This window comes from Podarcis melisellensis (assembly GCF_964234715.1).
Source record: "Podarcis melisellensis genome assembly, chromosome: 1".
NCBI classification, from domain to species: domain Eukaryota; kingdom Metazoa; phylum Chordata; class Lepidosauria; order Squamata; family Lacertidae; genus Podarcis; species Podarcis melisellensis.
In genome coordinates this window covers 22,940,427-22,954,658 of record NC_138528.1, presented here as the reverse complement: position 1 = coordinate 22,954,658, position 14,232 = coordinate 22,940,427, and the positions used below count along the sequence as shown (strand labels likewise).

At 43.6% G+C, this 14,232-nt stretch overlaps 1 protein-coding gene across 4 annotated transcripts in view; it reads right to left on the bottom strand.

Moving 5' to 3' along the window:
* TTC7B (tetratricopeptide repeat domain 7B) overlaps positions 1 to 14,232 on the bottom strand; it is an 89,381-nt gene that overhangs the window by 7,440 nt on the left and 67,709 nt on the right. For all 4 annotated transcript variants that reach the window (XM_081910247.1, XM_081910248.1, XM_081910249.1 and 1 more), the window contains one exon: positions 10,020 to 10,222. In XM_081910247.1, the coding sequence (XP_081766373.1) occupies positions 10,020 to 10,222 (203 nt within the window). The remainder of the gene's footprint in view (positions 1 to 10,019; positions 10,223 to 14,232) is intronic.

Genomic DNA, 14,232 nt, shown 5'->3' with positions numbered 1-14,232 from the left:
GTCTTATATAATTGATTAAATGTATTAAAAAAAATCTATTTTCAAGTCAAGGTTTCTATGTTTTTTGATGTCCTTTCATATGAAAAACACAATATTTGACAGACCAAGATAACACCAGTCTTGAAAGACCTACATTGGCTCCCAGTATGTTTCCAACTGGACGCAGGTGGCGCTGTGGGTTAAAGCCTCAGTGCCTAGGACTTGCCGATCGAAAGGTCGGGGGTTCGAATCCCTGCGGCGGGGTGCGCTCCCGCTGCTCGGTCCCAGCGCCTGCCAACCTAGCAGTTCGAAAGCACCTCCGGGTGCAAGTAGATAAATAGGGACCGCTTACCAGCGGGAAGGTAAACGGCGTTTCCGTGTGCGGCTCTGGCTCGCCAGAGCAGCGATGTCACGCTGGCCACGTGACCCGGAAGTGTCTCCGGACAGCGCTGGCCTCTGGCCTCTTAAGTGAGATGGGCGCACAACCCCAGAGTCTGTCAAGACTGGCCCGTACGGGCAGGGGTACCTTTACCTTTACCTTATGTTTCCAAGAACAATTCAAAGTGTTGGTGCTGACCTTTAAAGCCCTAAACGGCCTCGGCCCAGTATACCTGAAGGAGTGTCTCCACCCCCATCATTCAGCCCAGACACTGAGGTCCAGCTCTGAGAGCCTTCTGGCGGTTCCCTCACTGCGAGGTTACAGGGAGCCAGGCAGAGGGTCTTCTTGGTAGTGGCACCCGCCCTGTGGAACACTCTCCCACCAAATGTCAAAGGCAAAAACAACTATCAGACTTTTAGAAGACATCTGAAGGCAGCCCTGTTTAGGGAAGCTTTTAATATCTAAGGACTATTGTATTTTAATATTTTGTTGGAACCCGCCCAGAGTGGCTTGGGAAACCCAGCCAGATGGGCAGATGATGATGATGATGATGATGATGATTATTATTATTATTATTAACATCATCGTCATCATCTTCATCATCCTTCTACAAGTACCTTTCTGGTTTCAATTATAGAGGCCATTCAGAAGCCACACACAATCTACCTTGTTATTGTTATCCTATATCCAACTTCAGTGTACAAAGAGCATCACAAGCGCTCTCAGGTGAGCTAGGCTGAGCAACTTTGCCCAGGGTCACCCCAGGGAACTTAGTGGGCACGTAGGAATAATGAATCTATATCTCTCACATGCTACTCACCTGCACCAAAACTTCCCCTCCCTTCCAATAATTGTGCTTTCTGCCATTCTGAGCAGACATTTTGCCAAGATTTTCACCGCTAAGATTCTTTGTACAGCAGCTAAATAACTGCAAAGATTTCCAAGAAATGAGTTACACATAAATGTGAGTGACGTGAGGCACTTTCTCTCTTTTCCATGCATTTTTTATTTTGTGTCAAGATAATATACTCATGATTCAGGCTAACTGAAGCAACACATGGGCACCAACTGTTAGCTCAACTGACTGGTACGTCCCCTATTTCTTCTTCTACTGCTTAAAAAGAAGAAGCCAAGCTTAATGATGCTTTCAAAAAGTTAATATTTCAAAGTATTAGTTTGTGCTAATGGTTCAGCTTCAAGGTCACCATGCTTTCACAACCACAAAACCTAAAATATTACTTTTTTAAAAATGAAAGTTGGTACTTCAAATTCCAAGATGACCCAATGGGAGAAGTCACAGCCTGGGAAATGAAAATGAATGAACTTGAGATGTTTAGGTCTGAAGAATGGGAAAGTATTTGAAGGCAGCCCTGTTTAGGGAAGTTTTTAATGGTTGATGTTTCATTGTGTTTTTAATATTTTGTTGGGAGCCACCCAGAGTGACTGGGGAAACCCAGCCAGATGGGTGGGGTATAAATTATAATAATTACTGCTGCTACTACTACTACCATTACCAGAAGGTAGAACCGCTGGATGTTAGCCTAGAGAGAATATTTTGAATAATTTTGTTGTATGTAACTGACAGATGGAAATTGTCCTTCCTTCCTTCCTTCCTTCCTTCCTCCCTCCCTCCCTCCCTCCCTCCCTTCCTTCCTTCTTTTCTTCCCTCCCTCCCTCCCTCCCTCCCTCCCTCCCTCCCTCCCTCCCTCCCTCCCTCCCTCTTCTATTCCTCTCTTCTCAGGGTGAGAGACTCCTCGGGAGAGAGCTCCACAAACTGGATGCCACAACAACAAAGACTGTAAGAGATTAGAAGGGAACATCTAGTCCAGCATTCTGTTCTCACAGTGGCCAATCAGACACATATGGGGAACCTGCAAGCAGGATCTGATTGCCACAGAGCTTTCCCTACTTGTGATCTTTAGCAATGGGCATGGGCATAGCCAAGGAGGGGCAGTCCCCCCCCCAATCAATAAAAACCAATAAAAATACATAGCAAACTTGAGGTTCTGCTCCCTCAACAAAAGGCCTGCTCCCCCCAACAAAAATCCTGGCTACACCTATGGCGATGGGTATTCAGGGGCACACCGCCTCAGACAGCACAAACCGTTGACAGCCCTCATGGCCAACAGCCTTCTCTCTCTCACCACTTGCCTCACCTCAGATGGGAGGAGCAGCAGCAAGAGGGACTCCCTTGAAAAGTCAAGCCTTGGGTAAAGAATATAAACTTGGGGTTCTCACTCCATTATTAACTAGCTACATGTAAAACACATTTTTATCCAAAGCAAAAGTGTAAAGAAATGTGCGCACAGCTCCTGGGCTTCCTGTGCATGATGCTTTCTAGCATCTCCCAAAGAGGACTGCATGATGCTTAAGCTTTTAGCTCCCTTGTAACGCTAACAGGGCCTTTTGTCTCTGCGCTCTTTCAAGGTTGGTGGTTTGCTAATGGTCTGCTTTGCTCCCCTTTTAAAACCCGACCATTAAGTGCTATAAAAGACCCTTTCTTCCAGGTCAAATGCTTTATGCAAGGAAATGTGGCTTTGGGGCATGGAAGCTTCCTTTTAGCATGCCGAATCTTTGTCAGCGTAACTTCTCCATCCAATTTCCTAAGCAAAAGCCCCAAACAATGCCACAGAGCTATATTCCCAAAGACAATGTCAGGGTCTCAATATGTATAATCCGGATGCTTCCCTAAAAGCCTTGCTTTTTGAAATAATGCCACAATATAAACTATGGGTAAGCAGAAGATAGGGCATGGGGATCAAGTCAAACGCACTCAGAACCCCTCTTCAGACCTTCTTGCTCAACACAGGAAGAAAGCGGGTGGAGAGGTGGAAGCAGATCATGGAAGACCGAAGTCAAAACATTGCAGTGTGCAGTGCTCCTGTTCAGTGTTCCTTCCAGGCAGCCATCCCGTTTCCTAGGATGCTCTACTGAAATCTCCCATCTTGGTTTTCCACCCCTAAACACTCCGCATTCTGTGGCCATTGAGTACGCTCAATCCTTACTGGTTTATTTTGGTCTGAAGATTTTTCATACTTCAAAATGCTAGGGCTTCCCAGGATGTGCTGATACCTGCCAGTTTGGCTACACAAGGATCCACACTTGGAGAACAAGTTCCTTATTACGCATGGAATTATTTATTGGCCAAGTTTTTCTTTTAGACAGCTTAATTGATAATCGCTGAGCACTAAAAATCTAAAACTAATGTGAAGCAAAGAGCCAGAATCACTCACCCAAGGGGCACTCCTAGAGAGGAAGGTCTTTGGGAACCTTCTGACATTCACCAGGGAACTTGCCTGGTTAAACAGGTTTAAGCAAGAGGAGCCACCAATGAAAAGGCCCTGTTTCTTCTCCCCACTCCTTGTATTTTAAACAGGACCAAGTGTCCAGATAAAGGCCTTAACATTCGACAAAGTGAGTAAACACGATAACTATTCTGCTGCATTCTGGTATAGCGGCTCAGTGCAAAGAAAACAGCATGCTGGATTTAAGTATAGGATCTCACAAGGCTATGCAAATATTACAACTGTAGAACTAAACAGTGACAAAGATCAGAGACAGAAAAAAGATATAGGCAAGCAGCAAAGAAAATTACTACTTTCATTGAATTGCCTGCAGCTCACCCAGTCCTTAAGGATCATGGGGGGTAACGGAATATAATTTAATCTCATTCAACGTCACATCTTCATGGCCAATTTTGCAGCAAAACTGATAATCAGTTCTTAATTAATATTATAACATTAAATTGCTTTAAGAAGCCTTGAATAGGAGAGCCACTCACCAAATTAAAAGGTAATACAGTGTATTATCTAACTGAGCAGACACTATAAACACATTATCAAGCTTCCTTACATTTTTTTTTTAAAAGATGCATGTTCTTCTTCTAAAACCAACACACATGCTATACTTAGTCAAAATGAAGTTACCATCAGTTAATATTCAGGAAACAGCACTGCTACTGAGCATTAGTCATGATTTAATTGGCTAGCTGATTAATCAGTTGATTTACTAAAATTCCTAGTTGGATCATTTAAGTTTCTACACATAATTATGTCTGGTTCAGAAATCATGGAACCGCAGTTAAGTTGGCCTATATACTAGGCAAATATTGATACTGATACATTACTTAAAAAAATGGCATGCTGATACAAAATTAGTATGTTGCTGCACCAGTGGGCTGAAATGCAGACATTCAGCATCTCCTCGAATTCTGTGAAATAGGCTAGGTTTCTTGCATCCTCAAGAATTCTCTGCCCATTCTTTTAAGGCAAAACTATATGTCAGGCTAAATGTGTTATTAATAGCTACATGAAGTCTTTAAAGCAATTTAATAGCAGTTTCACCAGGACAGCAGTGTGGACGGAGAATTTAAGTGTTTATTCCCAAGCTGTGATCTCCATGAGCTATGAGTCTTAGGAAAAAGTTTGAAGTAGTTACTAAGGACACTTTTAGCATCATGTGTCATTTGTCCTAGTAAATCGGGGGGGGGGGGGCGCTACACCTTGTACATCATTATTATTTTAAATGATGAGCTTGGCTTGACCCTCATGACAGAACACTGTTCTGTGATATGCACAATTTGACAAAACATTAAATAAAACACGCTATATAACTCTTTTGAATTATGGTGCTGGAGGAGACTCTTGAGAGTCCCATGGACTGCAAGAAGAACAAACCTATCCATTCTTAAGGAAATCAGCCCTGAGTGCTCACTGGAAGGACAGATCCTGAAGGACAGATCGTGAAGCTGAGGCTCCAATATTTTGGCCACCTCATGAGAAGAGAAGACTCCCTGGAAAAGACCCTGATGTTGGGAAAGATGGAGGGCACAAGGAGAAGGGGATGACAGAGGATGAGATGGTCGGATAGTGTTGAGTTTGACCAAACTGCGGGAGGCTGTGCAAGACAGATGTGCCTGGCGTGCTCTGGTTCATGGGGTCACGAAGAGTCGGACACGACTAAACGACTAAACAACAACATACAACTCTATTGAAGAATGCACCTTGTTAGGCCAGTGAAGTTCAACACTAGCACTTTAACCAGATACAAGATGAGTGAATCGCAATGACATCTTAAGTCTGGATAGAAAGGATCTGCTTAGTTCAATGCAATTAGATACACGAGCATGAAGTCATTGCCACAACTTGCTCTAGCTTGAGCACTGCCATTAATTTATATTTTCCAAATCACAGAAGTGCTTCTGTTTAACTGATAAGCAATGGAAAAGAGCATCTTTTCCAACGCTAACACACAAAGGGGACAATAAAATGGAAAGCTCACATGAACCTGCCACCTGACATTTCATCTTCAAAGGACCACTATAAAAACTGTTTCATTACAAGGCGGAAACTTTGTTTCAGTAACATTTTCCAGTAGATTTTTTTTAAAAAAATAAATACTTAATGGAATTATCCGCTCTGCCAACAGAAAGAAGAATATCAAACAAGATATCCTGACCACTGGCCACTCTCTTGCTCCTCTATGCTGTTCCGGGTTTTCTCCTGACCCCCTCAAGCCAATTTCGGGAAAGGCGGGCTCCCTATGTATGCAGAGATGCTCAGCTGGAGCACCAAGGAATGGCAACACAAAAAAATACACTGTAATTAAATGTTTTTCTTCTGGAGAAATAGGCTCTTGGAGCAGAATCTAACTCAAGTTAGCATAATAATGGAACAGAACTGAGTGAGTTTGTTCAGACTTAAGTAAATGCCGGTTTACACAACAAGGCGGCGTACAGAGATGTAATAATAATAATAATAATAATTTATTATTTATACCCCGCCCATCTGGCTGGGCCTCCCCAGCCACTCTGGGCGGCTTCCATAAAAACCAAAAATACAGTAAAATATCACACGTTAAAAACTTCCCTCAACAGGGCTGCCTTCAGATGTCTTCTGAATGTTAGGTAGTTGTTTATCGCTTTGACATCTGCTGGAAGGGCGTTTCACAGGGCGGGCGCCACTACCAAGAAGACCCTCTGCCTGGTTCCCTGTAGCTTTGCTTCTCGCAATGAGGGAACCGCCAGAAGGCCCTCGGCGCTGGACCTCAGCGTCCGGACAGAATGATGGGGGTGGAGACGCTCCTTCAGGCATACTGGACCGAGGCCATTTAGGGCTTTAAAGGTCAGCACCAACACTTTGAATTGTGCTCGGAAACATACTGGGAGCCAATGTAGGTCTTTCAAGACCGGTGTTATATGGTCTCGGCGGCCGCTCCCAGTCACCAGTCTAGCTGCCGCATTCTGGATTAGTTGTAGTTTCCGAGTCACCTTCAAAGGTAGCCCCACGTAGAGTGCATTGCAGTAGTCCAAGCGGGAGATAACCAGAGCATGCACCACTCTGGCAAGACAGTCCGCAGGCAGATAGGGTCTCAGCCTATGTACCAGATGGAGCTGGTAAACAGCTGCCCTGGACACAGCTTTGACCTGTGCCTCCATGGACAGCTGTGAGTCCAAAATGACTCCCAGGCTGCGCACCTGGTCCTTCAGGGGCACAGTTACCCCATTCAGGACCAGGGAATCCTCCACACCTGCCCGCCTCCTGTCCCCCAGAAACAGTACTTCTGTCTTGTCAGGATTCAACCTCAATCTGTTAGCCGCCATCCATCCTCCAACCGCCTCCAGACACTCACACAGGACCTTCACCGCCCTAACTGGTTCTGATTTAAAAGAGAGGTAGAGCTACAATAAAATATAATCCACCATAAAAGCAGTACAAAATTACTGATAAAAGTGAATTCTTACAAAAGTCCTAGCAGAGACACAAATAATACCAGCATCCACCCAAAGAAAACTTAGCTATAGGAAACTAGAAGCACAGTCAAAAAATCCTCTCTTCAAAATTTTGGGAAGCGTGTACATAAACCTTATGACACTGATCTCTTACTCGTTCTGTTATTACTATGAAGACTTGCTATTCCCATTTTACAGACGCTAGCCCTTAGCAAATGCAAACTGTGACTGCTCACTTGCATATATTAAGTAAACACTTGACACTGAAAACACGTACGTTTTTGGGGCAGCGTAGGACCCAGCCTGCTATAATTGGCAGGGGCCCAAAATGTAAAGGGGAAAAACATAAAGGAAAAAAAAGGCAAAAAGACATAGGGAGGATGGGGAAGAGGGCCATACTCTTGTCTAAATCTTGGAAATTTGTGTAACGTTTGTTATGGAAGGGGGGGGAGGAGGAGGCTTCTCCCCAGAATTAAGGGAAGTTATCCTAGCCCATTTTCTATCAGCTGAGGAAAAGAGTCTCTATGGCGTTCAGAGGAGTCTTTACTGGAAATATAATAGAAACTGCTTCTTTCAAGTTGAATTCAAGTGGGCAAGGCAGGGGATTTTAATGTATGGCTTTTATTTTAACGTAAGTGTGCTGCTTTCTGTCCACCGCCCACGCGCTTTACAAGGTACCTTTTAGCACTTGCCAATGTGCTTAATTATCTCGAACAGCCGGAGAACCAAAAAAGAAAAGAAAAAGAAACCTTCCCCTGTTCTGTGTTCCATTCTGGTGTTTTGCCTTATGTGCTCTTTTTCGGGATGCAGGGAGGAAAAGCCTCTCTGAATAATTCATAGGGGCCTAGGCAGAAACAAGCTCCTACTTTTGAACAAAAACGTTGGGTACAAGGAAGGGATTATAACTTTTCCACTGAGATCTATTTGCAGCAGAGGTACTTTGAACAGCTATGTTAAAATGGGACAGTGGGGTTTTGGTTTTGGGGTTTTTTTGCACAGCAAAGCTACACTGAAAAGGCTACTCTGCAATGCAATTCTAATGGAACAGATCAAAGATACCATTCCTGCTGGCCGAAAGGAGATTCCCAAACTTGCACCTATAACTTCTGTACCACTATGAACCATTCGCTAATGCCAAACTAGACATGGCATTCTTTAGTCCCTCCTGGCTGGTTTTAACAAATAAGACAAATAAAACAAGACATACACCCCCTCCAATAAGACTTGGACTGTGTTGTTGTGGAATGAGGCAGAGAGAGCATGAATACCTTGCCATCCTGGGGTGCCTTCTCCTAAGTTATTACATTTATTTCTTTATATCACTGGCGGTTGGGGTCCCCCCCCCCGTTTTGAAAGATTAGCATTCTAGCCGACTTGGAAAATAATATCAAAAGTCTTGCTGCCCCCCCTTTAAATAAGACAGTCTTCCAAAAGATCTATATTGTAGGACATCCTGTATCGTTGGAAACATATTTGCATTGGGTGTCTTATATCTTTGTCTTGAATTGTATATTATATATTGGGATGTTGTGTGATTTTTGGCACCATCCACATGTTTGAAACTATATAAGGTATCACATTTATTAGTGAGAAAATGTAGAGGAAAACCAAGGGAATTTCACTGTTGTGCCCAAATATTTCAGACTCCCCTTCCTCTGTTAATAAATGTGAAACACACACACAGCATTTAGAAAGAAAACTTATTACAAAACTTGCAACCACTTGAAGAACTGAAAAAGAAATTTGAAATCAATACTAATTTCCATCCACATGAAGCAGAAGACATGAATAGGAAAGAGGTAAAAATATTGAGTTAAGTTGTACGAAAATCAGATGCAGCGAAATGCCTTATGCAGCAGTTAAATGTCTTATAAGTAATTCATACTGTGAACAAAATCAAAATGAGCATGTCAGCAGGTCCAGTGTTGTACTGCAATCTGGGAGAACAATCAAAGCTACGCTAACATCGGTGCAGAACCTACAGCCCACAGCCTAATTAGGCTCACCAAGGCAGGCATGGTGGTTTGGGCTTAGTCAAGCCACACCCACCCAGGCCCACGCAGAGCAGGGAACAGCCGAGTACATTTGCCTGGGTCTCAGAGGGCTAAGCTGACAGGGGCACCTGGGACTTGCTGCTTTTTTGTTTGAGTTTGTAACTTCATTCTAACAAGACTCCTGCCCGGGCCTCACACAAGCGCTGCATGGGCCTGCACTCACCTGCCCAAAATCTGGCAGCATATAGGACATGGGCTTTTGTGCAGATACAACACATGGCTGGCCCAAATGTGGCTTGTGGAGGTTGCTAACCAGCTGATAGGTGTCACCTGCAGAACCCTGCGCTTAGTGTTGCATGGGACTTTTGGCACTTGCAGAGAGCCGTGTTCCTGTTGGGTTATCTAAGTACGGAGCAAAAATGGATGACTTGAAAGGCAGACACCCACCTCTCCTGGCTGTCTCACCTCGCCTCTCCTGGGTTCCCCTGCTGTCCCTGGGAAAGGCCCCTCTGTGCAAAAGGCCACCACTGACAACTGTAAGTTGTGCGAGTCAAACTAGCAACCCCAAGAGAAGTCCCCCCTCTACTAGCTAAATGCGGCTGGTGCTGCAACTGTGCTGTGCATGGGTGGGGGGCTGCCAAGGAGCAGCACTGGAAGTGGTTTGTTCCTTATTTATTATTTTTACCAATGTGGTTCTGTCCTCTCTTTCTCTTCTTCTACCACAGATAGCCTCACAACAGTTTTGAGACCAATGCCCTAAGGCCCCACATTAACTGAACTTACAAAACGTCATTGTAGACTGCTCAACAAATTTCTAATTATCCAACTGTTTGTATAATTGGGGCACAATAATAATATTAATCACAAAGCACATATGCAAAGCCTTTTCCAGTGTTTAAGCGCTTCACATGCATTCTGTGGTATAAACAGGACTTACCAATCTCTGCATACTTTTGACATGCGTTGGGCTGATAGATAAGGCCTCTTCATACCAGCGTTTGGCTTCATCAATATTTCCCCGAAGTTCTGCCACTTGACCTCTCATGTACAGAACGTTGTGAGACATTGGAAAGAGGTTAGCAGCTTCCTGAGTACATGCTGTGGCTTCTGCAGGCTTTCCAATTCCTATGTATACTTCAGCTGTAAGGAGGAGGAAGGAGAGAGACGAATGAATGGTCCTCCCTAATTAATAGGGGAGGAAGGAAGAGGAGAATGCTAGCCGCTTTGAGACTCCTTCAGGTAGTGATAAAGCGGGATATCAAATCCAAACTCTTCTTCTAATATACTCTCCATTGATTGTTTTATGGCTAAGTTCCCCAAGGGAACTACCTCAAGCAAAGATTTTCCCTCTCAATTATATATATTCCAATCTTCATTAATTCTCTTGAGACGCCAGCTTTTGTGAATCCAAGGGTACAAAGGGTAGGGTGGGAAAGGAACAAAGGGAAACTTGGGCTTAGCTCTGATGTGGGACAATAATGAGGTTGCATGGGTTGTTTCAGGGCTTTTTCTCAGCTGGAACTCGCCAGAAAACAGTTCCGGCACCTCTCAGGTGGGCACTGTTGCCATTAGAAGAGAACAAGGGAGGCGTTCGTGGTGAGTTCCAGCACCTCTTTTTCTGGAAAAATAGTACTGGATTGTTTCCATATGAAAGAAAACAGCCTTCAAACCTCTCCCATCTCTCTCTTCACGCTATCTCTATTTCTATGAGAGTCCCCATCCCCATCATTCAGCCTGGACACTGAGGTCCAGCTCTGAGGGCCTTCTGCCGATTCCCTCACTGCGAGGTTACAGGGAACCAGGCAGAGGGCCTTCTCGGTAGTGGCACCCGCCCTGTGGAACGCCCTCCCATCAGATGTCAAGGGAAGAAAACAACTACCTGACTTTTAGAAGACATCTGAAGGCAACCCTGTTGAGGGAAGTTTTTAATGCTTGATGTTTTATCGTGTTTTGAATATTCTGTTGGGAGCCGGCCACAGTGACTGGGGAAACCCAACCGGATGGGTGGGGTATAAATAATAAACTATTATTTTGTTATTATTACTATCCTTGAACTTTTTTAAAAAAACAACAGCAACAACATGGCCCTGGAACAGGAGAATTCAGACAACATGCATGAGCTTTGAGACCCTTTAAAAACACAACGGGTGGGATTCAACTAAACTGTCATGTGTACTGAACAAAGTCCAGTCACACAATATGACCCCACCCCACCCCCTATATCAGCTCCAGGTTGGGGCAGAGAATCAGGCAACTAGTTCCAAATACTCAGGGGAAAGTTGGACTTTTATTTCTAAGAGAGCAACCCCTCTCTCTACTATAGCAACCGCTTTTGAAACCGAGGGACAGTTTCATAAACTGTTAGCAATATGGGATGGGGAAGTGTTCAAAGGCGGGGGTGGGGAATCTGAGGAGCACATGCAAGCCTTTGGGGATTCTTAAAGTAGCTGTCTGGATCCCAGCCCAGTAAGTAAAGATTATTTTAATGAAAGGTGTGAAGGCATATATTAGCACTTCGATCTGCTGGGAACCAGCAGAGGAAGAATAAAGGAAAATCTGAAAAGTTTGATGAAGCCCTTCCAATAATTGCATAAAAACATCAAGGGCCTCATGAAAAGCATTTGATAATTTTAAAGCCAATGTTTAAGTAAATTGCAGCCCAGGCTACAGAGCAAAATGCCTTATGATTAGGCTCAAGTCTGTCTCTCAATGAGTTATTAATGATGAGGGACTGCACGCAATTTGTTTCCACTGACACTTTCAGGCATTTTCTCTCCCTCTCTCAAATTTTGCTTAATATCATTCATACTGCTCTGAGCTACCTCAGTTTTCACAGAAGAAGTAAAGATGCTGATTTATAAATTCCCTATATATCTCCCCTTTCCTACTCACTTGTACTTTAATAACCAAACAACATCTACACGCACACACACAATTGTGTTTCCCCCTATCCATCGCTGTAAAATAATGTGGCTGATATATAAAAAACTGCTCCCATACGAAGGTTTTTAAATAAGCGCTATTTACTATCATCAGCATGATAGAAATAAGTGAAAAAGTGACAGCCAGGATCCCAAGGGCCATTCATGATGTACCACAGGGACATTTACTTAACGTACTTTCCACTGCAGTAACAGTGCTTTACAACAAAACAACACAACACCATACTGTACTTGTCAGGCGTCTCTTCCTGATGACAAACCACCTCTTACTTTCTCTCCCACCCGCCCACCAACCCCAAATATTATGGGACCATCCAAGGTGGCGTTGCATACAATGCAAACAGTGGGGTTCTGGCATTAAAGTTGGAACCCCTTCTGATCAAGGTGTGGAAGAGAGGGAGAAAGACAATTTAACTCAACGGCATCACCCTGGTTCTATTCAGGTGAAACTCAAACCAGGGCTCAAGAACATCTAGCTGCCCAGGTATGCCAAAAAAGCTTGGGAACAAGAGGGTTCAAAAGAGTAGCCAGGCTTAAAAAGGTCAAGAGACCCCTAACCGTTAGGTCCAGTCACGGACAACTCTGGGGTTGTGGCCCTCATCTCACTTTATTGGCCAAGGGAGCCGGTGTACAGCTTCCGGGTCATGTGGCCAGCATGACTAAGCCGCTTCTGGCAAACCAGAGCAGCGCACGGAAACACTATTTATCTACAGTGGTACCTCAGGTTAAGAACTTAATTCTTTCTGGAGGTCTGTTGTTAACCTGAAACTGTTCTTAACCTGAAGCACCACTTTAGCTAATGGGGCCTCCTGCTGCTACTGCGCCGCCGCTGCATGATTTATGTTCTCATCCTGAAGCAAAGTTCTTAACCCGTGGTAATATTAGCGAAGGTTAGCAAAGTCTGTAACCTGAAGCGTATGCAACCTGAAGCATATGTAACCCGAGGTACCACTGTACTTGCACTTCATGCTTTCAAACTGCTAGATGGGCAGGAGCAGGGACTGAACAACGGGGATTCAAACCGCCAACCTTCTGATCAGCAAGCCCTAGGCTCTGTGGTTTAGACCACAGCGCCACCCGCACCCCTTGTAGCCAGGCTTAAACAAGGCCAATTATGCAATTCCAACTCAAACAGATGGGAGGCAGAGTCTGTATGAGTCACAGAGTAACTCAGGACTGACTTGGGACATATTAGGTCTTGTCTGGATGCCATGCTTTGGAATTTCACGCAATGGGAGGCTGGTCTAGTCCCATTGCAGATGAAATTATTCCGGCAGGCCTTTGACTCATAATGTAGTCTTGGCCGCTGCAAAATAGGTGCCATTTTACTGGTGTATTTTATCTTCCTTGTTTAATGTTTTCACTTTGCATATTATTGTGCTTTATTTTATTTGCATTTCATTGCTTTTGGCCACCTTGAGCACCATTTGAAACATGTCAACCAACCAAAGTACTTCATTTAAAGGCCATTGTCTCAGGCGTCAAATAAGCCTCAAGGCTTTCTGGGGCTTACAGAAAAATAAAAAATAAGAAATGTATTTGAAGGACTGTTTTTCCAAAAGAAAAGCTCCCCAAACACACAAGCATGTGTGTGCTACTATGACATCACATTTTTATTCTCAGAACTATTGGGCATACCCAACCTCCACTAGTTGGAAGAAGTCAGCACAGAAAAGGCATTAGACAAGTTTGATCTTACAGAGGACTAAAGAACAAAACAAAAAAGTGAAACTTAAGCTGCCGTAAGACTCTTGTGACTTTTTGGTTGGTTCTAACAAAGGTATTGCTCAACTATGGATTTAGGAGTTACCTTTTTTTAAAAAAAAACAACCCTAAACACAATCATTCTAATTCAAGGGGGAACAAACAGAATTTGGAATATTTAAATATGGGAAATGTGTAAATAATACACCTCCCACATTACTGCTCCAATTAAAAAGGAGCTTTCAAGTTGGAAAGTAGGGTGGAAGACCCAAACACGTATAATCCACATTGTGACTGTTTTGCACTATGTCTGGAATTAGTAGGTAAGCATCTAATTTATTTGGCCTGATAAAACATAATTAACAACAAGATGTTTTACAACATAACAAAGTTTAAACAAATCAAACTGTTTTGTAACTCAGTACCATAAATTGCTCCCATTTATCTGTCCCTTTTATATAGCATACAAAGTCACAACATACACCTTTATATTTCCAACCTCAA